At 46.8% G+C, this 27,523-nt stretch overlaps 1 protein-coding gene across 2 annotated transcripts in view; it reads left to right on the top strand.

The window, feature by feature from the left end:
- The first annotated feature begins 1,125 nt into the window (after positions 1–1,125).
- The window catches only part of Rell1 (RELT-like 1), a 79,684-nt gene continuing 53,286 nt past the window's right edge, over positions 1,126–27,523 (top strand). Inside the window, exon 1 of one of the 2 annotated variants that reach the window (XM_006503621.4) lies at positions 1,126–1,500. In XM_006503621.4, the coding sequence (XP_006503684.1) occupies positions 1,413–1,500 (88 nt within the window). In that variant the 5' untranslated portion in view covers positions 1,126–1,412. The remainder of the gene's footprint in view (positions 1,501–27,523) is intronic. The other variant, NM_145923.4, reaches the window with a different exon arrangement.

Genomic DNA, 27,523 nt, shown 5'->3' with positions numbered 1-27,523 from the left:
CACAATGTCTTTCCTCTGCATTCTTTCTCAGACCTTTCCCTTTGATACATTTGTCAGACTACAGGATGTGCCACAAATTGTGCATAGGATCCATAGTTCCTGTCTTTGACTCAAAGGGCAGGGCCTCCAACCTTCAGCTTCTCTCCCTGGTAATTCTCACATCATTGCTATTTGTAACAGAAGGGTGGAGGGTGTTAGAGAGGAGAAATAACTCCCCCTTGAGCATTAGAGGCCACCAGTCAGTTTACAGAAGGGGCTGAAGACCCACCCTCCATTCAGCTCACATCTGTCAGGACTGGGCTTTAAGGACCTTGTGTGGAGTCTCCACGGATTAGTTAAAACGAGGCTATTGGTTAGTTAAAAGGAAGCTAGTCAGAAAAAGGTACATTCCCCTTTAACAACTACTTCTGCCCTCTTAGTGCATGCTGTCCTTGAGCCAGGAGCTGAGATTAAACCTGCAAGCAAACACTGGAGATACATGGATCATGGTGGCCCAGGTCATGCAGACTTCATGAGCTCACTTCCTGGCCGGTGACATGGGGATAATACTCACCTTACCGAGCTGATGTGAGGATATGAAGACAGAAGTGACTGGAAAGTTGAAGAATTGTTCCAGGGGAGTGTTTGCAAGATGATTAAAACAAAACCCAGTCCAACGCAAGCAAACAACCAGTGTGTGGGGACGTGTTCCTCAATAGAAGTAGCTTAGACAGAATGGGATGGGGACAATTAAAAAAGTTTTTTTTTTTTAATTTATTCTCCTTAATGTTTAAACGATCAACCATGACTTTGAACGTAGCATTCCTTCCTAGACCACTAACGAAGGTTAATTAACTGGGTAAAGACTCCGATTGAGAAAAAAAAAAAAAACATCGCGCCATTCTGAAACTGCTGGTCCTGTCTGCTCTCCATCCTGGGCTTCCTGGCCTAACCTCTGCCTTCCTCTTCCCGCATCTGACTAGTCCCAGGACCCAGGAGAAGGGAGTAACCCGCCCCAGCCTGAGGCTCCCGCGCAGACCCGCCACTTGGCTGGGCAGGGTTAGCCCGCCCAGCAGAGGAGGCGGAGAGGGTCAGCAGTGGGCGGGGCTCGGGGTGGGGCCACGGCTTGGGCGCGCGGCTGACGCGACCCAAGGGTTTAGAGGGGAAGCGGGAGTGACAGGAGAGGCGCGGCCTGGACTCGGGGGCGGGGTCATGCGTGCGGAGGCGGGTCCAGGCTTCAAGGGACCGGGGCGCGGCGATCAGGGGCGGGGCTTCCGTGCGGTGGGCGGGGTCCTGGCGGGTCCAGGCTGAGCGGGTAGGGGCTCGCGGGGGCCGAGCTCCTGCATTCAATCCACCCGGCAGCCCTCGAGCTGCACCGTCTACCCCGACCCGGGACGCCGCGGCCGGGGCGAGGAGGGCAGAGGGACGCGGCGATGGCTCTGTGGGGACTCCCGGGGTCCGCTGTGCTTGCTGCTTCAGTGTTCGTGGGAGGCGCTGTGAGTTCGCCGCTGGTGGCCGCCGGTGAGTGCTTTGGTCCTGGTCGGGACGCCTGGTGAGTTGGGTCTGCGCACGGAAGGGAGCCAGGGGCTCGACGAGTCGGTCGAGCCCACAACCCCGCCGCGCCCTGAGTTGCGCGCGCCCTGCTGTGCTACCGGATCTGGCTCTGAACATCTGGGTGTCCCGGGGTGGCCCGGGCAGGGTGCGGCGCGCAGCGCGGCTCCAGTCCTTCCCCACCCGCCTGCCGGGGTCCCGCCTTCCCTCCCCGCCGCTTCTAAAAAACGGCGGGACCCCAACTCGGATTCTTCAGGATGTCGCTTTCCTGGGATGCCTTCTCCCTAGCCGTGGACCCCTTTCTACTGTCCTGGTCCTCAGAGGCCTCACCAGGCGAATATCTTGACACCCGGGATAGGGTTCTGCTTTCCAGCCTCCTTCCTCGCTTTATTTTCTTCTTTCCTTTTCATTATGTTAAAGCCTTGAAAGTGCCAGTCTTTGCAGGTGGTTATGGATTCTTTTAGTAAGTCGGGAATTTCTCACTCCTTCCCATACATGCTGGATAAATTAGGCCGGGAAAGAGGAAAGACATCTATAATGTATACTGCTTTTTCTTTGTATCAAATCCTGTCATCACAAAAGGAACCTCTGTGGTCGGGGTGGAAGCCACCAAGCCGAGACGCTGAGTGCTGTCTTCAACTACAAGCCATCAGCGGGAGTTTCTAACTGAAATCTAAGAGGTCTACCTTTTACTTAAGGACGCCTTTGCCTTGTGCTCCTGTTTTTATAAGGCACACACCAGGGATTCTTAATAATTGTTTCCCCCTCTTAATTGCCACCTCGCTGCAGTACTTAAAAAAAAAAAGTTAAGCCTTCCTGGCCGTTTGGGGTTACCACAGGCTGATTCTTACGTCAGCAGGCTCTGCCAAGCTTGCCTTCAGGGGTGGCTCCTCTTCAGGCCCAAATAATAAGCAGCTGGAAGGCTTCCAACGGTGACTGTCTTCTCTATAAAATATACGTGCTGCTCTTCTTTTTGGAGAATGTTCTAGTCACTCGGAGCTTTGGAGCCTGCTTCTCATTTGTCCTTTACTTTTTCATGGGCATCAGAACGAGCTAGCAAGGGAACAGGATAGATAGACGATGTGTCTCCTGGGTATTTATTAGCAGATCCGCATTTCCTTCAGCCATCTACCCAGGGGAAAGGGAAGCTGGTGACTCGTTCTATTGGATGGGAGATTTTCCCGTGCATCCTGGGCTTCTTTCCCGAGACTTGTAACTACAACATAGTTTCAACGTAGATTGGAGACTGCAGGTAGTAAGTGGTATCACTTGTTGCAGAGTTTGGAACAATAACAGAAAAGATGAACCTGGGAGCAAGATTGTTACAGTTTAGTAAGTGAGGCATGTAACCAGCCATCATCAGGAGAAATCCATTCCTAGAGTGGGTTTTTGTTTTGCTGGGTTTCTGAACAACATCCGGGTGTCAGGCCTGCAATGTGACTGAAGAAAGTTCTACGGAGTGGTGCTATTAGTAACCTTTTATGAGTGAAAGTTAGTGCTTAAAAAGAATGAAGTACCTAAGGTGGAGAGGATAGAACTTCCAGTTTGTTGGCTGGCTTAGGGCCTGTATCAAGAGATGAGCCTGGAACATCTGGCAGCTGATCTCTTTGGACTCCAAGTCCAGAAGTAGGAAGAAGGAGATGGCATCTGATAGAGACAGCCTGCCGTGTGCTTTAGCTGGGTGCTTCATGTGTATTTTAAAACTTATTCCTCATGACCCAAGATGTGTTTATTCTCTGTAGATCAACTGAGGCCTGTCATTACATAGGCACTGTATCAGTAAGCATTGGTTGGGTGGGGTGGGAGGTAGGGGGAAGGGAGAGGGGGGTGGGGGGTGGGGGGATAAATACAGCCTGTTTGGTTTTAAATTCATCATCTTTCTACTGTCCCCCATGCTTCCCAGAGAAAATAGAGGATAGGTCAGCCTCAGCAACCTGACTTAAATTGTAAGGTAGTTAGTTCTAAGATGCCCAAACATCACATCAGGAGTATGTAGTCATCTGAGCCATACAGTGGAGAACCGACAGAGAGCTTCTCAGAGGGTGGGTGGCAGTCTCTATCACTTCCTTTTTTTTTTTTTTTTTCTTTGAGACAGGTTTTCTCTGTGTATCCCTGGCAGTCCTGGAACTCACTCTGTAGACCAGATTGGCCTCGAACTCAGAAATCCGCCTGGCTCTGTCTCCCAAGTGCTGGGACTAAAGGCATGCGCCACCACTGCCAGGGCTTCACTTCCTTTACTGTAAGCCATCTAGACAGTGGCATTAGAAGCTACTTTGCAAGTAACAGAGCTGCTTTTCCAGGTCCTGCCTTATTTATGTCCTTGAGTTCTCTGGTGACTTGTCCTCCTTGGTCTCCGTTTCTTACCTCTCCTGTCACTGGGCACAGCCCTTGAGTAGAGAGATGGGAAAACAGTTCCAGGGTTGGAGCTGTGAGGGATGCACAGTCCCTGGGCTCTGTGGGCATCCAGCCAGCCTCAGATTCCTCATTTAGATGTTGAAGATATGTTTGATTAAACTCTGGGTTCTCTTTTGGCTGGACAGCTGCTTAGCTGAATGTCCACATAGTTCATAGACATTGGGTGCAGTGTTTTGGAAAAAAAAAAATACTGTTTAGAGCTTTGGACTTCATGCTTACTCCAAATTCAAAGAGGAAATGAAAAATATCACCAGTGGCTGACATTTCTTTATCTCCTCTGTGCATTTTTTTCTAATCCTTCAGAAAAGAATGAGGGAATTTTGGGAAGACTTGGATTTGAATGTGAGAAGCCACAGTCCAGGTGATTCAAACAGCGAACTTTGATTTTTTTTTTTTTTTTTTACTTTAAAAAAAATAATGTGGCTTTGATGTTTTAGTCTTATTGCATACTGGACCATTTTAATTATAGCATTTAGAAGGATGCACATTAAAAATACTGTTATTGAAAACAATTTGGTCTAAGTTTGAAGGCCTAAAATCAAAAGTTGGCATCATGATGACACAGTGGCGTCTGGGCTTTGGGTGTTCAGTGGCAGGACACTCACCCTGCCTGCCTGCTTCCTCTCATGTTCAGGAGTGCCTGGCTTCAGTCCCCAGCACTACCAAAAGCCAATAAACCAACCAACCAACCAACCAACCAACAAACAAATGAATAAAAAGAAAAAGTAAAGAAAAAGAAACAAAAGCAAATTGTCATTAGTTAAAACAGTCTCTTAAGAGTTGTCCAGTAATCCTTGTGGTTGTGTTTAGGAACTGGTAAAGATTTTAAAATTCTCTTATTTACATGTATGCAATTTTGTCTTTATCCCAGGGTTATGCTATGTATCATTTATATGCCACATTTAATTAGGACTAATACTATACAATCTGAATGTACGTAAAATGTCGTCCACAGCAAGGAGTTTGGGGCTGCTAAGCCAAGAGAGTAAAAAGAAGGCTAAGCATGGTGGCGCATCCTTTCAATCCCAGTACTGAGGAGGCAGAATCAGGCTTATCTCTGTGAATTTGAAGCCAGCTTGGTCTATAGGGTTTGTCCTCAGATCACTTCCTCTGTGTAATCCCACCCGACTGATCCTGTGTTAAAGGCTGGGAATGTGGACCCTCTGAGAAGCGGGAAGTTACAGGGAGTTACCTGGGCCTCTGTCCCATCTGTTACACTGTTACACTCTGTCCTATCTGTTCAGTTCTAAAGTGCATTGCAAACTATTCTTTTTCCTCTTTGGAAAGAAAATTCTTTTCATTCTAAAATGTTTCTGAAGAGTCACAGCGGTATGACTCTGCAGCGGTCTAGGTAGTTTTGCAAAGTCCCTCCTGCCGTTTGCGTGGGAGGAGGGAGTTAGCCTTTGATCTCTTACCTGGAGGCACTTGCCTCAGTTTGCATTCCATTCTGGTCTCTCTTCCTGCACCCTGACCTCGGGTAGTATCCTAATGCAGTGTAGTTTTATTGGCCCGGGTCCCTTTTACCTTAGTCATAGGCTGGCTCTCTCCTGAAGCACTGGGAAGGTGTCTTAGAGTTCCATCCCGTAGCTTCACTGTGTTTTTGCCACACCATGCCTCCTTTCCGGAAGGCTGTAGCTGTCATTGATTGTTTTAAAATGAGATTTAAATTTCTCCATTGTTTCCCTGAACACCTCTGTCCACAAGGCTTGGTGTCATAGTTGACTGCCTGTGTAGAAGATGGGTTCTTGGAAAAGCAGCTTAGAGGTCGGTGCAGTTCACATTGTGAGGCCGTTGATAACTTCCGGTTTGTACTCTTACCACAGTGGTTTGAAGCACTCACTGCCCGCTCTTAGTATTTTTCCCCTGAAAATAAAAAGGTAGCTGCTAATGTTTTAGGCAAAAGCTATGTGTTGGTACCTTGTTTTAATGTTATCATCTTTGGTTCTTGTAAGATGGGCTATTTATTTTTTTTACTATCCTTTATCAGGTTGGTTTTCTTTGCTTCTCTCTAGTATCCAGAGCATTTGTACAGTGCTGTAATCCTTTCTGGACATTTCACAAATGCAAAATGCTCTGAAAAAAATGAGGATTTTTTTTATTTTAAATACATACATACACATACTCTCTCACACATACACACACACACTATATATATATGTATATATACACATATATATACACACATATATACACACACATACTTATACATATACACATACACACACACACACACACACATATATATATATATGCATATATATATATATATATATATATATATATATACATATACATATATATAGAGAGAGAGGGAGAGAGAGAGAGCGAGCGCTGGTAACACAGGGCCTGCCCCAGTGGGAGGTGTTCAAGTTCGAGTTTGCTCTCGCATAGGTTGAATACCCCTGTGCCTTGCTGCGGCCACCCAGCACGTTTGACTTCTGAGTGTGACAGTGCAAGTTGAACTCGGCCACCTTTCTGCAATCGGGCATCTGCCTCTGGGGTTTCAGTTAAGGACTCATGACCGTGCGTTTCCCTTCCCTGACTCATCTGTTCATGTTTTCTCACATCCCTTGGGAGCCAATAAGTAGCCCATACAAATATCTAAAATGTCCCATGGAGAAATAGCAGGGATCCTGCAGAGAGGACTTCTTCTCTCCAGAGAAGGCGCAGTAGCTAAGAGTGCTTTGCCTGAGTTTGATTCCCAGCACCCACACAGCAACTTATAACCCTGTAACTAACTCCAGATGCGGGCATGTGATGCCCTTTTGTGTCTTCCGTGGGCCCAGGCATGAGCATAGTACATATACATACATACAACCAGGCAAAGCACTCACACGCTTAAACATAAAAATGCATCTTAAAATCTTACAGAGATTTGAAAAGTGACTCAGGGCCAGTAGAGACTTTAAAAAAAATAACCTCTCTGCTGCAGAGCACTTCAGGAGGAGGAAGGCCACCTGGATATTCTAAGCAGGATCTAATAAAGACACTTGGATGCAGCTGGGCTTCTGCATCTGTTTGGTAGCTCTATGGGTGAGTGCTCTATGTAATGGAACCCTAATGGGTAAGTAGAGAGGTTCGGCTGGGTCTCTTCTCTGCCAGCTAGTGACACGGCTCTCTTTGTGAGAGAAAGAAATTCAATCTGCTGAGGAACATTTCGGAGATACCCCCAGGCAACCTGAGTTCTTGGGGCCAGTCATCTTATCTCCAGGCTCCCTGGCCAGCCTCCTTGAACTCAGGAGAGCCAGTTTCCATTGCTGCCTGCAATACCCCAAGGCCTCCAGCTTACTGTCTTTCCTCCTTTGGCACTGTCTGGGATCCCAAAAAAGAGACAATTCCCCAGCCTGGGTTCTGTTTCCTGTGCTAGTTGCCAGTCCTCCCCAGGAGCCCTCTCCAGGCTCTCCCCCGCCCCTTACTTGGTTTGCAAACTCCTGGCTATAACAGCATTTCAGGCACTAATAAAAGTGCCTGTTGTCCAGAGAAAACAAGTCTTTAAACCACTCCTCTTACCTGTATTATGGAGAAAATAGAGCCAAGCTGCTTCATGTGGTTATTGTCACGATGATGTGAGCCAACGCATGGGCACGCTTGGCACTGTGTTTGCGGCATAGGTATGTTAAAAAGGCTTGCTTCATTATTTGTCCATAGCCAGGCATTAACAGTTCACATAAAAAAAAAAAAAAAGATGAAACAAAGTTCCTAACCATTCCAAAACTGGTCTTAACCCTAGCACTGGGAAGCTGAGATGGGGGGGATTGCTGTTAGTTCAAGGCCCAGCCTGGGTTGCAGAGTGAGTTTTAAGTTAACCCTCTACATTATGAAAATTTTTAAAGCAGAACAAGAGGGAGCTTCAAGGAAGTAGGATAGAGAGGGAACCAGGACCAATGGGCTTGACTGTGTGGCTTCTCGTGGGAGGTGGAGACAAAGCCACTGGTTGTCACAGTATTACAAGGAAAGAGAAGGAAGCGAGGAAACCTTTACCTTTATAAAGATAGACAGCCCTGTTTCGTTTTGGAAGAACTTTGGGGGACTCATCGATGCAGCCAGCCAGCCTGTAGTTGTAGTGCGTTTCCTTACGACTTGATGTAGTGATCACGCCATATGCTTTGGTTAGTGAAGGTCTAATTGGTCACTGGGCTCCTCTTTCCTCGCAGGGACTTATTTGAATGAAACGAAGTTTCATGACAGGAAAGCAGAGCCTGTGTATTACAGGCTGGCGGGGCGGGGGTGGTGGTTCTAGTGACGTCCTCAGAGTCTATTTAGTGGAGAGGAAATGGGTACGACTAAGATTTAAGACTGTTTCTTTGTACCCTGTGGGACCTCCTGTCCTGTTGGCATGTCCTTGCATTGACATGGACGCACAGCTGTCCCTGCTCCTAGCAGGTTTCCTCTGTCCATACCTGTTCCTGGTGTTCACGCTTCAAGAAGGTCTGTTTCCCCAGCTCTCAGATGTGGGATGTACCTGACCTCAGAAGAATGATAACTATCATAGCAGTGACTTTTGTTCTTAGTGACATGCCTTTAGAGATGGTCATCTTGTTACTAGTCCCTTTGTTATGCATATGGGGAAACTGAACCCAAAAGGACACGGTGGCCTGCAGGAGTCATGGGCAGCCCATCCTTAGCAGCCATTAGGGTGACATCATGTGTGGATCTTGTTCACTGCCCAGGTTTGACTTTCAGACCTGGAATAGAATAGGTTTTTAAAATGTGAATGGAGAGTCCAGAATATCTCCCTCTCCCACCTGTGTGTATATGTGAGTGTGTGTGTGTGTGTGTGTGTGTGTGTGTGTGTGTGTGTGTGTACAGGCCAGAGGAAGGCATTGGATCCCCTGGACCTGGAGTTACATGCAGTATGAGCTGGCTAATGTGGGTCCTGGGGACTGACCTCGGGTTCAGTTAGGCATCTTTCCGGCCCCCCTTATTCTTTCTATTAGGGTAGAAAGTTACTCTTTGGAACATTCAGTCTCAGATCTTAGCACCGAGTCTCCTCTGCCTTCCTCTGGATTGATGATAGACTGCTGTCTATCAGCCTCTGTGGGATTTGTTTACATCTGAAGGTGGCAAAACTAGACATGAAGAGAGGATGCCGGCAACCAGGAGATCGGAGAAAACCGAGACAGTGAGAGGACGTAGTAGTGAACGTTTTCAGCGTAAAGATTTTAAAACTCCAAATCTATTCATGAGTCTCTTTCCAAAGGCACAGTCACTTGTATTCTGCCAGCCAATGCCAGTCAGTTGTGTGTGTATCATATTTTCAATGTCCCAACACATGAAGTATTTAAAACCATCTATTTCGTGAGCATCTTCGTCTCCTTTCTATTGCTATAACGGAATGCTTGCCACTGGGTACTAGACGTGCATTTGCCTCTTGGTTTGGCAGACTGAGAAGTCATGGGTGTGCTGACATCTGCGGGGCATCCGGAGAGGACCTCCATTGCATCACAACGGGGTAGAGGACATCCTGTGGCAAGCCTAAGTGTGCATGCCATGGCTCTCTCTTTCTCTGCTTCATTACCTCATCGAATCCCAATTACCTCTCAAAGGCCCCATCTCTATACGCCACAAACATGGATCTCGGAATTAAGTCTCAACACAGTCAAATATAGCAATAGACTCCTCTGATTGATGGAGAGAGGATGCCTCTATACGCCACAAACATGGATCTCGGAATTAAGTCTCAACACAGTCAAATATAGCAATAGACTCCTCTGATTGATGGAGAGAGGATGCCAGCCACAAGGAGACCAGGGGGAAAGTAAGTATTAACATAGCACCCGACAACACACAAGGCACAGAAGATGAAGTGATGTGAACAGGGTATGTGGAGCCTCATGGAGTTGTCTTAGCACCTCAGTAAGAAAAGAGAGGCACAGGGCCAGAGTATCTAGCCTGCGGCTGGGGTGGGGGGTGTGTGGAGAATTGAGAATCCAGGCCAGGTGGGGCAAATAAAAACATTCTGGAGCAAATAAGGCTTAAATTTCCACTGCACAGCTATAGGCATTAGCTGGGTAAAAGGAACCAGCCGTTGCGGAAGAGTGATTGATGTGTGTGACGGTTTGGATGTGGTGTGTCCTCAAAGGGCTTACATGCTCACATCTAAGGCCTTAGGAGGCTGGAAACTTCATGGATGCCGGGTTTAGTACTGATTAGCTTTAGATAAAGCCATTAGGGTGGCAGCCTCATGGTTAAATCCTTATAGCATCATCGATTAAGAGACCAGAGGAGAGACATACAGAGTCTGTGTCAATGTCTTTGTGTCTCTGTGTGTGTGTCTCACTTGTGTACATGGTTCCTATTTCTATGTGAATCCCGAACAACACTTAGACTCTGCCAGCAAAAAGACCACCATTAGATGGGGTATCTGGAGATTCTAGAAGTATGAACTAAGTAAACTTCTTCTTTAAAGTGACCTGGCCTACTTGTGGTATTGGCAGCTGAAATGGGCTAATACAGCAGCAGGCTAAGCTGTGGCCAGTGCTTCTCAAACTTGGGTGTCTATCTGGAGGCTGGTCACGGCCCAGGTGGCTGGCTCCTCCCTGGACCAGCTAAGACAACATACAGTGGGCTTGAGATGAGAATGGAGAGTTTGCATCTCTGTCAACATTTCCTGTTGATGTTGACTAAGAATCGGAAGAGAGCCGGGGAGTGTTGGGGAGGGAAGATGTGGGCTTATCCGTCTTCCTTTGTGTTCCCACTCATTGTCTTAGGCTAGCCTATCCTGCCTTGTATCTGTGCTTCCAGCTGAGATCAAGGCTAATACTTGAGGAAACCTTTCCTGTGACTTCTCCTAGACTGCCATTCTGGGATGACCTGCGTGCAGGTCACGCGCCCTGTATCTCTCCCACGGTATTTGGCCCTCAGTTATAAGCATTTGCTTCCCCGGTATTCTTCCTATTAACTAGAACTCTTTGTGGCAGCCGCGTCGATGAGATGTGTTAAGTATTTGATCGCTTGAGCAGATTTAACTTTTGCAGTCACTGGGAGGAGCAGGTCACTGCGGTCTGCTCTGTGGCATGGAGGGAACTGAGACTTACGAGAAGCGAGCTTTCTTGCTCATCACAGAGGAGGGGAAGCCAAAGCTGGGTGGATGTTCCTGATCCCCAAAGGTCCCTTGTGTAGTGTGAAATGATGTGTACACGCTGGTACCAGTCGAAGGAAAGATTTATATTTAATTTGTCAGTTTCCCATTCTTGCTCCATCTACTTAAAGAGAAAACCAAGGTATCTTAGCAAGTGAAAGTAGGTTTTTGATGTTAGTCAAAAATAGTTCATTAACCAAAGACGTCTCTGAATATTGCCTACCCCACCCCTTCTTAGAGACTGGGTCTTACTATGTAGCTTTTGCTGGCCTTGAACTAATTCTGAAGTCTAGTCAGGCTTTAACTTTACATTCCCAAGGCAGGAAGGATGGGTCACATGTTAAGAGCACTTGCTGCTTCTGCAGAGGACCCTGGTCCAGATCCTAGCACTCACACTGTAGTTCACAGTTGTCTCGATCTCCCGTTCCAGGGAATCTCCTGGCTTCCACAGGATTAGGCATGCAAATGATGTACATGTATACAGGCAAGTGAAACTCATACACATACAAAAAACCTGTAAATTTGTAGTTCTCCTGCCCCAGCCTTGTAAGTGCTGGAGTCACAGGCGTGCCATCTGTGGTAAGTAAATGAACATGCAATTGGATTCAGAAATGTTTTCTTTATCTTGGCATAGTGGTGTTCACTTTTAATCTCCATACTTCTAGGCTAGCCTGTTTTACATAGTGACCTCTAGGTCAGCCAGGGATACACACAGACACACACACACAGACACACAGACACACAGACACACACAGACACACAGACATACACACAGACGAATAAGAAAATTTAATTAAAAAAAAAGTCAGGACCTGGAAGCACAACTTCAATTTCATTTTATTTATTTCCTCTCTTCTATAGTCTTTTTTTTTTTTTTTTTTTGGTTTTTCGAGACAGGGTTTCTCTGTGTAGCCCTGGCTGTCCTGGAACTCACTCTGTAGACCAGGCTGGCCTCAAACTCAGAAATCCGCCTGGGATAACTTTTCTTAGCCAGCTGGTTAAATTAGTCTGGTGGAAACTTTACAGAGAACCTGTATATGTCACATGCCACACGGAGCCGGAGAGGAAGAGCTCCTTTCAGCTCTGAAGACTTGCCCAGACACCTCCTCTGTGCATGCATACAACCGTACTGTGGCTTTCCGAGATTCCTCTGAGGGGTGGACATTTGAAGCGCTCCCTGGACATTCTGTCTCATAGTGTAAGTGGGGGGAGGGGAGGGAGGGCTCATTTTCCACTGCCATGGCCCTCCAGAGCTGGAAGTCTAGCCACAGTCATGTGAATTGTCGGCTTTACAGAAAGCAGCAGCTGTGATTTCTTGGCGTTGGCCAGGTGGCAGGTGGCTAGCCACAGACGTTACATAGTATCATTTTCCTTTGCATGTCTGTGGTCTATGCTAACATGGCTTGAACCTTTGCATTGCTTCAATACGGATCAGCCACCAGGACAAAAGCCAAGGCCTTGGACAGTGCCTAAAGTAGCGAGATTGAGCAGGGCAGTTGGGCTTCACAGGAGAAATATTTCACGGCTGTATTTGCCAAGAAGGTGCCTAATAGTTGCTTCAGCTAAAACTTGCAGATCATTTTGCACACCCAGCACGCAGTTAATTAAAACGTGGGCTGGTCTTATTTGAGATACTGCCGGGTAGCTACTGGGTCCATGTAATGAGTGAACACCTAATTTAGTTTTTGTTCTATGAAACTTATGATGGAGAAGTGTAGATAAGCCATGAATGGAAGTCCTTGTGGCGTCATGGAAAAAGGGTTTTGGTGTAATCAGAACCACTGACTAAGGGTTGTGTGGGATCACAGGAGACTTCTCTTTTGAAGTGAAGGACAAAAAGAGCTCCATAGCCTGAAACTGGGCATTGAAGTGATCCACAAGGGAACTGTTCATACCAATCCCATGGAACAGCCTGGACGATGGCATTGGAGCTAGGAGCAAACCAGCCATTGCAGCTCCCGTGGGGCAGAGCTTCTAAGCGCGGGAAGCTTCACAGGGGAGACTGAGGTGTGGCTCCTCAGCTCTTGAAGGACTTTATTGTGCCGGGTCAGGAAGCTCAGGCTGGGCAGTGGAGGGTAGAGGACCAAGAGGAGTCCCGGGGAATTGCCCTGTGAGGGAAGAGTGTCTGGTGTCATTAGGACTGGAGTTTATAGCAGGTTCTGAACAGTCAGTGAAGAGCTGGGATGTTTTTCCTGCATCTTTGTAGGGTAGAGGTAGGAAGGAGAGCTCAAGGGAGCCCCAGTGCAAAATGATGCTTGTTTTAGCTTTTTATATGTCTCCGAGTCATCTGTGGGATCAAGGAACTAATGCCATCCCTTGTAAGGGAGTCTATATAATATAGTCAATTTGTGTGACACGCAAATAGGAAGGCTGCGTTTAAGGAATTCGGGGAATGAGAATGATGAAGTCAGTACTGTGGGCGGAGTCCTGGCCACAGGAGAGTCAAGGAACAACTATGGTACCCGCTTGTCTCCTGTTCGTCACTCCTCCAAAATCCTCCAAACCAGCTCGCGTACAGGATTTATTTTTGGAAGCCCATTTGCATTTCTCAGCCCTGCTGTTCTTCAAGAACGAATCATTTGCGTCTCCTTCTGGGTTGGAGTGCTGTCACCTTTAGGGCAGTGTCCATAAATAAAACAAAAGTCAGCATGGGGGTGAATTTAAGCCCCAATTGGCCAACGGCTCCATCTCTGTCACTTCCTGCAGACCTGTTTCCCTGCTCCTTGATGCCTTGTACTGTCACTGCACAGATCTGGGAGAAGGGCAATGTGAGAACGATCTAGCATACGTTTGATGTCTATGTACTATGTCAACAGTCCTTACACAGACACTCCATGTTTGGGATGGAATGGGAGAGGACTTAAGGAGGGAGGGACAGAATGACAGGAGGATTGGTTTTATCCACGCTGAGACTGGGTTGTACCTAGAGATTTTATTGAGTAGGGTTCTTGCCATTGATCAGTGTGGTTGGTCTGTATCTTCTATCTCTGGTGCAGATGTCTTTTAAAACCCTCTGAATTTACTAACCTATAGGGAGTGTAGATGGATGAGTCTTTCTTGTGCATGAAGAGCCCCTTCGACCACACTTGAGATTTCATTAGTGACTGTAAGTAAGGCATGGAGCTGGTGATGGGAGGTACCAGCCATGCCATGGAAAGGCTGGAACTTCTGTCCTTTCCTTGATTTCTGGGGTTCAGTGGACGTCAGCCAACAATTGAGCCAGTCAGGCTTCTTAAAAGCTCTGTACCAGGGCATGGAAGGGGCTTCTAGGGGTGAGCTCAGGGCTGGGCTGGCAGTTGGGCTTGGAGGGGGTGTGGAAGCTGTCCTTCTTTGCCTTCTTTTCCATTTGGCTGTCCTGGTTTATTACATCCTTCACAATAAACTTGTGGTCATAGAAGACAGATTTTTGAGTTCTGTAAGACACTTCAGTAAATTATTGGAATGAAGGGGACATTGTAGAAACACTGACATTTGTAGCCAAGAGTCATCTTCGAGACTGGTCTTTGAAGAGAATAACTCTTTTTTTTTTTGAGATAGGGTTTCTCTGTGTAGCCCTGAGTAACCTGGAACTCACTCTGTAGACCAGAACTCAGAAATCTGCCTGCCTCTGCCTCCCAAGTGCTGGAATTAAAGGCTTGTGCCACCACTGTCCGAAGGGAATAACTCTTAACTCGTGGGTCTACACTGACTCCAGGCTGATAGGGTCAGAGTTTAATTGACCCTAGGACATCCAGTGGGTGTTAAGAAAGTGAAATAGTAGGATCTCTCTGGGAAGCCATTGGAACCAACATTAAAACACGCCTGGAATCACCTCTGGAATCACACCTGTATTCTACTTAGAGAAAAGCACAAAGACATTTATAAAATACATACCAGGAAAGTGGAAGGCGTCAGGCCATTGCCCCACTGTTCAGATTCTTGCACCTGCTTTATTGTACACAGGAGTGGAAGGTACACCATTTGGTTTCTTTGACCTTTGATTCCTGTGCTGTGGCTCAAAGGTCTCATAGCATGGTCTCTGCCTATAGAAATATTTGGGGTGTCACTGTGGACGGTAGCTTTGGGCAGTCCCCATAGTGAGGGATTCTAGTCCTATATTCTGGTTTACCTCTGCAGAATGAATACGACCGTTAGGTTGGACCATGTGAAAAAATGCAATATTCAACTGTTTCCACCTATGGTAGCAACAGGTTTATGTTTGAACTGATCGTAATAAAGACTCCTTACTGATTTCCTCATTTGTTGTGAAAAGACTCCAGCTCTTCTGATTATCACTAACATCTTTTTCTTTAGACAATGTAAGGAAATAGAGAAGAAAACGAAAAACGATGTCAATGTTCTACTAGTTGGAAGGGAATTTAGTTAATGCTAAATTGAGCAAGTGCTGTCTAACACCTTACCTTTTTTTTCTATGAATAAATTACTGTTTTTATTTTTTATATTTAAAATTTTTATTTATTATACGTGTGTGTTTGTATCCATGTGCATGTACTTAGGTGTTCACATGTCACAGGCATGGAGGTCAGAGGACAGCTTTTCTTCCCCTCTGTTAAAGTTTCTTTGTGCATTTTTATTAACCACAGCAGGAAGAACTATGGAGAATCGCACTCTGTGGGATTTTACTGAATGCCCAAATCCTTCACTCTAGCGCAGACCCTCAGGGCACGGTGCCTACTGCCTCACCTCTGCCACTTGCTAGATGTGCAACCTGGGGCAAATTATCTGTAAAACGGGGTTTAAAATAATCTCTACTTCCCTGGATTATTGTCAAGGCTGACAATAAATGTGTTAATAGCTACATTATAGATAATCTATGGTAGAGTAATGGTACAGACACTTATCAATATGTGACAATTATAGTATTTTTTTCTTTGTATAAGTTGTTGCATATTTATTTATTTTTTAAAATGTTGGCTTTGTAGCTCAGGCTGCCCTGGAACTCATAATCCTCCTATCTCCGTTTCTGTGTTCTGATATTATAGTCCTGCGCTAGATTTTCCGAGATCCCATCTGGGCATCATGGTAATGACTTTCATACTATTTCCCTTCATCTGGGGTTTTCCTGATGGGCCTATTTCATCTTTCCAGAATTCTTTTTCCCATTTGATCTTTGGTTTTCCTCTTGGCCCCCCTTTCCTTGGCTTTCTCCAGAGGCTGTGAGAGGATTTCACATCAGGTGACTTCAGTGGGCTCAGAACCTTGAGGTTTCCTGGCTGTTCCCCTTCAGTTCCCGGTTCCCAGGTTCTCAGAAACCAGCCAGACCCACGTGCCTGGCTTGTGGGAACACTGCCTGACTGAACCTGTGACTAATCCGAATGCCCTCTGTTTAGAACTTTTGTAGTTTTCGGTTGAATCATTTTCCCCTTCCTGTTCCTGGAAGGAAGAGAAGCCTCCTGGACTGTGTGTGAATATGATGTGAGAAATGTGGGTGTCTGCCTGCCGTGGCTCTGCCGTGCGTGCTGTGGCTCTGTGCATCGTCACTCTGTGCTCTGTGGCTCTGTGCTCCGTGTCTCTGTGCTCTGTAGCTCTGGGCTTCATGGCTCTGCCTTGTGTCCTGTGGCTCTGTGCATCGTTGCTCTGTGCTCCGTGGCTCTGTGCTCCGTGGCTCTGCCTTGTATCCCGTGGCTCTGTGCTCCGTGGTTCTGTGCTCTGCGGCTCTGCCTTGTGTCCTGTGGCTCTGTGCTTTGTGGCTTTGCCTTGTGTCCTGTGGCTCTGTGCTCTGTGGCTCTGCTTTGTGTCCTGTGGCTCTGTGCTCAGTGGCTCAGCCTTGTGTCCTGCGGCGCTGTGCTCAGTGGCTCTGTGCTCTGTGGCTTTGCCTTGTGTCCTGTGGCTCTGTGCTTTGTGGCTTTGCCTTGTGTCCTGTGGCTCTGTGCTTTGTGGCTTTGCCTTGTGTCCTGTGGCTCTGTGCACCGTTGCTCTGTGCTCCATGGCTCTGACTGGCCACCATGGTTCATGGCTCTGCACTGCTAATTATGAATCTACTTTGCCTGCAGAATGCATGGCGATGCCCATGGCTGCTGTGTCCTCACATGGAGGGAGGGCTCATGTTCTCTGTACCTCACATAGTGTCCTTTCTAATTCCTGGGGTTCATTGTCTTTCTGTGTGTCTGGCTTTATATGTTGGTAACTGCTGCTAATGGTCACATTACTAACACTGAGCACACACTGGGATATAAAGTCAAATTAATCTCATAGAATACTCAGGAACATTTCAACCCTTGTCCACATTGTAGGGTTGAGAAAACTGAGGTCCAAATATTTTTATCAACTTGCCCTGGGCTCTCATAGCCTGGAGCCAGTCTGAACATTGTGAAAACAAGAGAGATTTGGTTTTTGCTTCCCCTCTTGCCTTGCTGGGGAGCACCTTTGGCTCAGAATCTCTGTCCCTCCTGTGGCGATCCTGGGTTCAAGTCTCTACCCAGCCATCCATCCCCAAGAGGAAGGCCACAGTGTTGCTTCTTTATTGGCTCCCTTTCTAAGACAATTTAATACTAGCATCTATTGGCTGGTATCCGTTGGCAGGATAAGTGATAAGACATGTACTTAATATCTGCAAGTCCCTGGGCCCTTTGCCTACTACAACAGAGCAAAACAAACAAACACCAACCAGACAAACAAACAGCCAAAAAAAAAAAAGCCCCCGCAAAATAATAACTCTGGGCTAGGAAGATTGTTCCGTCTGCAAAGTGCTCACTAAATAAGCTCAGGAACCTGAGTGTGGATCTCGAGTGCCCACCTACATAAACAGCCAGGGGACACATAACTGTGGTCCCATTGTGAGTGTGTGTGTGTGTGTGTGTGTGTGAAGGTGGAGACAGATCCCCCAGGGTAGGCTGGCTGGCCATTTCTAGCCAAGTCAATGAGCTTCAGTTCAGAGAGATCCTGTCCCAGATAAGGTGGAGGGCAATTGGAGAAGCCACCTGATATTGATCTCTAGCTTCCACTGGCACAGCGTACACGGTCAATAATAACATCTATCTCAGAGTTACGGGCATTAAAGAAGATTAATGCAAGTAAAAATACCGAAGTTGTCGCTGAAGTTGAGTTACTCTCAGCAGGTGATGGCAGAGAATCTGAGCACCCCAGAAGCTTAGAGCATGGTGCTCCCAGCCCCTAGAACTTCCCTGGGGTTAGAATCTCCCTCTTCCCACTGATGGGTGCTGGACCGGCTCCCTTGTGAAGCTTTTACCCTGCTCCCGACCCTTACTTCCCTGTGTGTCTAGATTCTGCTGTATTCTGTGCTTGCTGGAAAGATTTGGCTGACCTCCCAGCCCTGGCGGTGATGACGTTGTACACAGAAGCCAGAGATGCAGCTCCCCAAGGCTTGCTTGGTCCTCTATATCAGTTCCCCTCCATCAGTCTCAGGGGAGTCACTGATTTTGTTCAGGAATACCCAGTGCTTCCCTCCTGAGGAAACAGGCCATCTGGGCCTGTCTTCTGCTTCCTGTCTGAGCATTTTCTTCTGGCTCGCACTACTTGGCCTTCCTTCCGTAGCTTAAGTAATTTCCAGCATAGTCTCGCCTGGTGTCTTGAGAGGAATAGGACCGGACCTGTTAGGATCGCAGCCTTCTGAACAGTGGGCAGTCACCAGTGGTGAGGTTACATAAGCTTGGATTTAGTGTCCCTGGAGGAACCTGGCGAGTTGCGGAGAGCTGGAGTCCCGTGACCATTCAGCTGAAGGCCAAAAGCTGGTGTCGGAATGTACTGCTATTTGTAGCCCTCCTTTGCATCCTGTAGACTGGAACTCTCCGTTGGTGTAGATGAGCGCAGAGCATCCTTTGTACTGCTGTCTTTCAGGGTTTTTGGTTATTCAGCTTTGGACACAACCTGCTCATTTGTGTCTTTGGGGATGGATGGTATTTGGCAAACGGAACCTAATTACACCAGGCCCAAATAAGTTCTAAACAAAACTACCTGTCAAGTTAGAGCGGAGGTGGGTACTCCTTGGGTGACCCTGGAGCCCTTCTCAAGGAATGGCTCTGCTGTCACAGGCTGTATGTTGCTGGTATTCAGGGTGTCCCCATTGTGTCCCAGAAGCTGTGACTGTTCAGGGTGTCCTCATGGTGTCCCAGAAAGCTGTGACTCTCTACATGGCACTCAGAAGCATTGACTTAAGTTGAGGGATTCCTTTGATTTCTGTGTCTCATTTGTGTTTGGGTCTCTATGGGGTGGGCTGGTGTGGCGAGTGGATGGGGAAGGGGATGGAATGTCCCTTTCTGTCATTGCCACAGTGATGCATGGCAGACTGTGATTTATTTACGAGATGAGGCTATAGGTCATCATTCCAGCTGACTCCTGGCCACTATGGAGACTTAGATCCAATTTCAAATGTGGAGGCGTATTCAGCAGCACTGTGTTAATTGGGTGGGAACATTCATATCTTACAGACTGTGTTTCTAGCTAATGTGAATGATGTTGTTGCTCTTCTGCCTTTTCTGCCCTTCCCTCTTTTCTTCCCTCCTAAAAGAGTTTTAAACACCAGGCCGTTACCATCAAGGGTCCAAGTCATGTCTGTAGCAACCATCGCGTAAGATCCCAGTGCAGTAGTTTGTGACTTAGGTGAACACATAAACGGACGTGGGACTCGTGCCAGTAGATTAAGCCAGGGCCTCCATTTCCTTGGTCCTGGTAATGGTTGTGGAGAAGTGTATTAGGGTTGAGCTTCTGAACGACCTTTTGTTTTTCCACAGTTAATATCAGAGGTTTTTATGATGCTGAGTTTTTTGTTTTTGTTTTTGTTTTTTTTTAAAGGAATGCTGTCAGTACAGAACCATTTCCTCATAGCTAATGTCTCATTAATATGATCTTCACATTGAAGGAAGATGCACACATGCATGGATAATACATAGTGGGGTCACTTGGAGGGAGGCACCTGTCAGTCACTGGGGAGATACTGGGTGGCATGTGCTGACCTCAGCTACATCTTCGGGTCAGTTGGTATAGGTTAGTCCACCTATTTTGTTTTTCTTTTTTTTAATGTTTAATTTAATTTTATTTTTTTATGTGTATAGTAGTGTCCTGCTTGCATGCATGCATTTAGACTATGTGTGTCCAGTGCTCATGGAGGGCAGAGAGGGCATTGGATCTCCTGGTACTGGAGCTACAGTTGTTGTCAGCTGCCATGTGGTTGTGGGCAACAAAACTTTGGAAAAAGCAGCAGGTATTCTTACAGAGCCACCTCTCTGGCCCCAAACCACCTATTTTTTTTCTTTTTTTTTTTTGAAAGATATGTGTCAGAAATTAACTCGCCACTCTTCCTAGGCATGTATGTAATTTACGATTTGAAGTGTTCAGATAGGTTCATGGAAAAATTCTCCCTACACTTGTTTTCCCACCTCCCAGCCCTGTCCTAGAAGACAGAGGGGGCTACCTAACCAAGGCTAAAGAGTCAGTATGCCCTCCTGTGTACAGCATTGAAAACAGATAAAGGGGAATGGGCAGATGGGTAGGCATGGGGAGGGAAGGAGAGCAGGAGAACAGGAAGAAAGAGAGGTGCCCCCCCCACCCCCCGCCCCTGCCCTGAGGCCGTTCCACCATTGATTGACCTTTGGCATGACTTCACTGATGTGCCCTGCCTCTTGGGGTGCCTCTGAGACTCTTTACCTTCTCTGTCTTAGAGGCATGGTCGATTGCTTCCTGCCCTGGGTGCCAGAGCAGAAGTGTGGTAAGTCGACCATGTCCCATTTTCAGGCCTGGTGTGATCTGCCTCTGCCTGACTCCTGAATGCTAGCCATTGTTTGAAGTAGGCTGGAAGATTGCCAAGGAGGCCAGAACTTTAGCCAGTGACCTCTCCAGATGCCCAGGATCCTGGAGTTAATCCCTTCCTGAGGAGTAGCTAGGGGCAGGGTCAACAGCTGTTGTCTTTGGTCAGCCTTTCTGTCTCCTTAAGGGATTTGTTTGGTCAAAGGGTTCTCCAGTGTTAGAGACAGGTAGGGACTTTCTTAGACTCTAAAAATTTCCCTCCATCTTAGTTTAAATAGAAACCAGGGATGGTAAATATTTAGATTACTTAAAAAAAAAACTTAAAATATTAACGTCACTGCAGTTTGGGTCCTTTGATCACGGAGCTACCTGGGTTTGCACTGCTTCTGCTTTGTTCCCAGCTTCCCTTCTGGGCAGAGCATTTGTTCCCTTTTGTCCAGCCAGGTCACTTGTCCTACGTAGGTCTACTATGAAGTGCTCCTCCTACCTGCGTTCTTGGTGCATCCCTTCTCAAACCCCGTGGTACTTCTCAAAGGCTGCAGAGAGACTGACTGGGCTTAAAGCATCACTTCTGAGTCACGACCGCAAGTTGCTCTGCACTTCCCATTACAAGTGAAGGTTGCCTTAGTGATGCTAGGCTCCAGGGGCGTAGGTGTTAAGTTGGTGGGTCAGATCCTGACATTGCTGGGTCCCACATGGTTTACCGAGGAGCCAATGGAGGCTTCCATTGATGCCAAAGTGACCTCTGCTGCCAAGTCAGACTGTGGTGCTTATGAATTCCATAAGCTCTAAGGAATTTAGACACAGTCAGGTTAGGTAGGCTATATGCACTGGGGTGGGATTCTGTTACCCAGGCGGGAGGATTCTGTAGGTAGGGAGGTAGGTAGGTAGGCATCTCAGCCACACTGTGCAGAGGGTGGGACTCCAACTGCTACTTAGCTGTGCAGAAGCCGATCCACCACATTTAAGCACAATGATGCTCTAACTCATGTTGTTCTCTAGGGCCCACAGGGGCTCTCTCATTCTCTCAGCCCTTTTTATATTTACTGGTTTCTAAGCTTCTTGAATTTGAGTGAAGGCTATATATATATCTCAGCCTTGGCCCCAAGAGCAAGGCACGGTCATAGAGTCTCTGTGGCTTTATCTGTCTTCATAGCCACTCAGAAATATTTTTGGGGGGAGGGGGGTGGGGTGGGATGGGAGTCACTTCATTTTGCAGGATTTGCTTTGAGTCCCTGTCATAGTGTAGGTAACTGACCTTGACTGTACTTTAACTATAAAGTACACCACAGAGAGGGTGGGGGCTTGGGGATGGGGTTGGGGGCGTGTCCTACTAGTTCGCAGCTCTTTCAGCTATAGGTAGTGACCCCAGAAGGGGTGCCACACTCTCTCAATTTCATGAATGCCATGAAAATTATGATAATAGTCAAGTAAATGTACAGTGGACAAAAATTAATTTAAAATAAAATGCGCAGTTGACCTGAGGAGTTTCTGGCAGAGCTCGTCCCTGGTGGATTTGGAAGGCTTCTCTGCAGCCCTGGTTCTAAACCCACCACAAACACTTCCTCTCATACATGCTGCTGCCCCGTGATGCTGAGGGATGTTGCTGGAAACATCGGGGCTCAGGCTGGAGGCTGTGGTATGTTACAGATCGCTGCCCTTCTCCTATAAATACGGAGTGTTCCGCTCTGCAGAAGCACAGAGGGGTAATTATGGAAGTGGCATTCCTCAGCGTGTAAGGATTCACTTAGTGTCTGGGATAGAGAGTTAGAATTCTTTGTTTTAAGAATTGCTGTTTGAGTCGCTGACTTGGTTAAAAAAAAAAAAAAAAACCCAAAAAAATGAATTTTGCCTTGAATTTGGTACACAAATTCCAACAACTTCTGAAATGACTAAATGTACTTCAGTCATTTGGTACTCTATAGTCATGCTAATTGGAATTATCAGTAGTGATAATTATAAAAATCAAAGTAGCTAGCAAATTCTGGAAAGTGTTGAAAATGTCCTTTGTCGACTCAGATATTCAGCTGAGATTTAATTCTTCATATAAGAGTAAATGAGGACATTCATCTTATTAGTATGCAAATTTGCTTTCCTCTTCACCAAATGGTAAGATGGTATCAAGGAATTGTTTTAAAATAAAATATATTATGTTACAAAGTAGGTGTTTGACTTGTATACTCCTTTTTATATATCTACATACTTAGGGTTTTCTTTTTTTTTTTTTTTTTTTTTTTCCGAGACAGGGTTTCTCTGTGTAGCCCTGGCTGTCCTGGAACTCACTCTGTAGACCAGGCTAGCCTCGAACTCAGAAATCTGCCTGCCTCTGCCTCCCAAGTGCTGGTACTAATGGTGTGCGCCACCACCTTCAGAGAGATGAATGACTGGCCACCTCAGCCATTTAACCTCTCTCGACTTTACGTAGTTATTCTTCAGACACTGTGATTGGAGTGTTAGTTGATAGTGCGTTGGGGTGGGGTCTCCTTCCCATCCTCTGTTGATGGCTGTGCCAGAAACCCACACTTCTCAATGCATCCCAGTGCGGGGGGTGGGGGTGGGGTGGGGATGTAAACTGGAGGTGGTATTGGAGCTACTGATGGGCTGCTTCCTCATTGCCGTGATTGGCCACAGCTATGTTGGGACTGGTCCCAGGGGTCACTTCTCTGGCCTCTCTGGTTTCTGCTCTCTTCCCTATTATCTTTGAAGTCCTCTGGCTACGCCTGATGCCCTCTACGGATGCCATTTCTACCCCATTTTGTCTCAGCTTCCCTGACTGGTTGGAAATACAAATATAATTTGTCATTTTAGGTTGACTCCAGTCATCCTCCACTTCCCAATCTCCACACTGCTTCATCCTTTTTGCCTTCACATCTTCTTTTGTCATCTGCTCAGCAGGCTGTAGGCCAAACACAGGGACACAGTGAGCCCTCAGAGTACTGTGAATTAACTACAGCCGGCCAGGCCTAGGGAGAGAACTCCAAACAATACTGATACAAGCTGGTCTTTGTTGGGCAGTATTTGTTTGCGGAAGGGGTCACCTTTGCCGTCAGGGCTGAGAAGGGCCTAATTGCTCTAGGGAACTATAGATTCTCAACGTGAGGCGGTGGCTTATTCTTGGAGACACAGCAAGGCTGTGTGGAGCCCAGACTATGGCTTACATAAGGTGGGCCATGACTTGGGAGTTGGGAGAGTGGAGACTGGCAACAGAGTTGCAGTCCTATACTTGGAAAACTGCTTCTTATATGACATAATGATAGTAGTTTTCAAAACACACTCATGGGCTGGAGAGATGGCTCAGTGGTTAAGAGCACTGACTGCTCTTCTAAAGGTCCTGAGTTCAATTCCTAGCAACCACATGGTGGCTTACAACCATCTGTAATGGAATCCGATACCCTCTTCTGGTGTGTCTGAAGACAGCTACAGTATACTCATATAAATTATAAATAAATAAATAAATAAACAAACAAATCTTAAAGATCTTTCTCTCCCTCTCCCCCTCCCCTCCCCCTCTCCCTCTCCCCCCCTCTCACATTTTCTGCTGTCCTAATTGTAACCCAAGTTTGGTGAGCCTTTTCTCTAAACTGAGTTGTGAGATAATATCGGAGCGAGCAGGATAACATTCAGCATTTGAGCAGAAAAATGGCCTGGTGAGGTATCGTTTAAAGTATTAGACCTGAGACTGCTGCCTTTGGATGGAACTCCCTCTGAGCCTTCTGTTGATGCAGACACTGAGGGTAGCAGGAAGCCCGCGGGAACAGGTGGGCTCTGACTGGTCCAGGCCTGGCACCGCCACTTCCTCAGTAGCCGTGTGATCTTGGGATCTTCCCTCGCCTTCCTGTGCCTCAATCTATAAGTTGAGGATCGTAACCTTCTGTGTGATGTTAATAAACTGGACTTACTGTGCAGTGGCATTCGGTGCTTAGTATGGTGCTGGCACAGAATTGCCGATATTGAAGTGGTAGTTGTTTTAGGTAAGAATAGTGGTAAATGGTCAGGCTTTCTGCACCCCTGTAGGCCTCTCACCATCAACTGTCCCCTTTCTTGCTTTTCCCTTTTCACCCCAATTGCTTGACATCTTCTTGGGCCTTGCAGCCTGTACTGTATACCCTTAGTGGATCAGAATACATGGATATACATACACAATATGTATGTATGTATGTATGTATGTATGTATGTATGTATGTATCTACACACACACAGTCACGTATATATGTATGTATGTATGTATGTATGTATGTATATATATCCATGTGGTGAGTGCCCTTGTTCATACTCTTTATGAGTTTTTCCCAATCCTTGGCTCCCCTGCTGAGCCCTCTCTCTCTTCAAGTCCCTCTGCCCCACCTCCATTCCTAATATATACTGTTGCTTCTTAAGCAGTAGAAAACTAGAGGATGTCATACACCTGTTTCCTTGGCTCCTTTCACCAACTTCAGGATGCCTCGGGAAGAAATAGCTCTTGTAGTTTAAGTGTTTGATCATGTTTTCCACGTGGAAACTGTCTCAAGCGCAACACTCCATATTTTCCCCCCTTTCCTTTCATATATTAGGAGATACTACTGTGGTTTGAGTAGGTCACTGACACTCCTGATTTGGAAAGGTGGGCCTCATGGCATTGGAGTTGAGCCCTTGTGAGTGGGTGGAAGGCTAACCTGTGCCACTTCTTGCTCAGGGAGATCCATTAGGTATGGTCGAGCATTGGTTAATATTGCTGTGAGGCAGGGCTGCCCCTGGTGCTTGCTACACCTGCACTCCTTCCCTCGGCTTCCCACCACAGTCTGCCAGCAGCAGTTCTTGGGCTTGTTGCTTCCAGAACCTCGAGTCAAAGTAACCTATTCTTTTTCTACAAATAACCCAATTTTAACCATTGTGCTGTAGTGACACATTCGAGGAACTGATACTTTGTCTTTTTTTTCTGTTGAGAGAGAGAAAAACTCCAGAGGGAAGTTTCTTCCCTTCACCTCAGAACTGTCTTTCGGAAAGAGCCAAGCCTGCTCAGCCCTCCGGTCCTTACCTGGGTGGCGACCTGCTGTCTGCAGCCACCAGAGTTTCCCTGTGCCTTGTTGGGTTTTCCTTTATTCCATCTTTCCTCAGTTGATTTTAGTTTTAGGTTTTATTTTATTTATGTTTATGGTTCTTTATATTTTAGTTTCTCCAGACAGGGTTTCCCTGTGTGGGCCTTGCTGTCCTGGAACTTGCTCTGTAGACCAGGCTGGCCTCGAATTCAGAGATTCACCCGCTTCTGCCTTCTGCAATTGGGATCCAAGGCGTACGTCATCATGCCTGACTTACTCGGAGTTTTTAAAAAGAAAATACCAAGAATTGGAGTAGAATTCAGCAGGAGGGAGTTAAAAGATTTCACATCAGCTGGGTGTGGTGGTGCACGCCTTTAATCCCAGCACTTGGAAGGCAGAGGCAGGCGGATTTCTGAGTTCAAGGCCAGCCAGGTCTACAAAGTGAGTTCCAGGACAGCCAGGGCTACACAGAGAAACTCTGTCTCGAAAAACGAAAAAGAAAAAAAAAAGATTTCACATTGATCCCTGAAAGGTTTCTCTTGTGTTTAGGGAAGTGTGATCTGCCCATGGTCCTCTTGGATCTCCTCCTAACCTTTTCTTTATGTGGTTCCCTCCCTCCCTCCCTCCCTCCCTCCCTCCCTCCCTCCCTCCCTCCCTTCCTCCCTCCCTCCCTCCCTCCCCTGTCTTTCATCCCTCTCCTCCTTTCTCTGCAAGAATGCTTAATATGTTCTTCCACTCACCAAATTAATTGCACAACACCCTGTTATCAGGATTTATTTATCTCATATAGTCGGTGCATTGGATTCTCCATATATCAGCCACTCCCACCCCTCCCCGCCCTTCTGCTTTCTCTTTCTAGGGCTCTGACCACAGCAGTCCCTCTGTAGCTTTGCTCTTTGTGGTTTTAGTTACCCATGATCAGCTGTGTTCCATAAATATGAAATGGAAAGTTACAGAAACGAAACATGCATACCCATCTAGCTGCGCATCCTACTGCCGAGCGCTGCGAAACCCTGCTCCTGTCTGCTTGGGACGTGAGTCGTCCCTTTGTCCAGAGTGTCCATGCTGCTTGCTACCAACCTGCTAGTAACTACCTCAGCCATCAGACTGAGACACAGAGAGAGACAGAAAGAGAGAGAGAGACAGAAAGAGAGAGAGAGACAGAGACAGAGCCTGGGCCAGGTGACCTACAGTGACACACTTCCTCTAAGAAAGCCACACTTTCTAATCCTAAGCCTTTCAAACAGTTCCAGTCGCTAGTGACCAAGCTTTCAAATATATGAGTGTATGGGGCGGGGAGGGGGTGGTGGTGGTGCGGGGGTACATTCTCATTCAAACACACTACCACTAGGGACTTCTGTGCAGCTATTATTCCCAATTTTAAAGTTACACTGCATCATCACAGGTATGTGCATATAGTAGATACGGGGCTGGGTACTCCTGGTGTTTTTAGACATCCATTGGGGGGTGTTTTAGAGTAAATCCCCTGCAGATAAGTGGGGACTGCACATTTTAGACATTTCATATAAGTGACGCTATATGATGTTTGTCCTGTGTTTGGCTGACTTAGTGTGACATCCTTGAGACTCATCCATGCCATCATTTAGCGACACTTCTCTTCTTTTCTGGAGCCGAGCAGTAGCCCGTTATATATGCACACTGCAGTCTCTTTATCCCTATGGCTATCGTGCGGCACTTAAATTAATTCCTTACTAGGGCTTTTGTGACTGCTGCACAGATAGAGAGATCCTCGAAGTCCTTACTCTTTTGGATATAAACA

The sequence above is a fragment of the Mus musculus genome, chromosome 5 (genome assembly GCF_000001635.26).
Source record: "Mus musculus strain C57BL/6J chromosome 5, GRCm38.p6 C57BL/6J".
Taxonomy (NCBI): Eukaryota; Metazoa; Chordata; class Mammalia; order Rodentia; family Muridae; genus Mus; species Mus musculus.
This window is presented reverse-complemented; position numbering and strand designations above follow the sequence as displayed.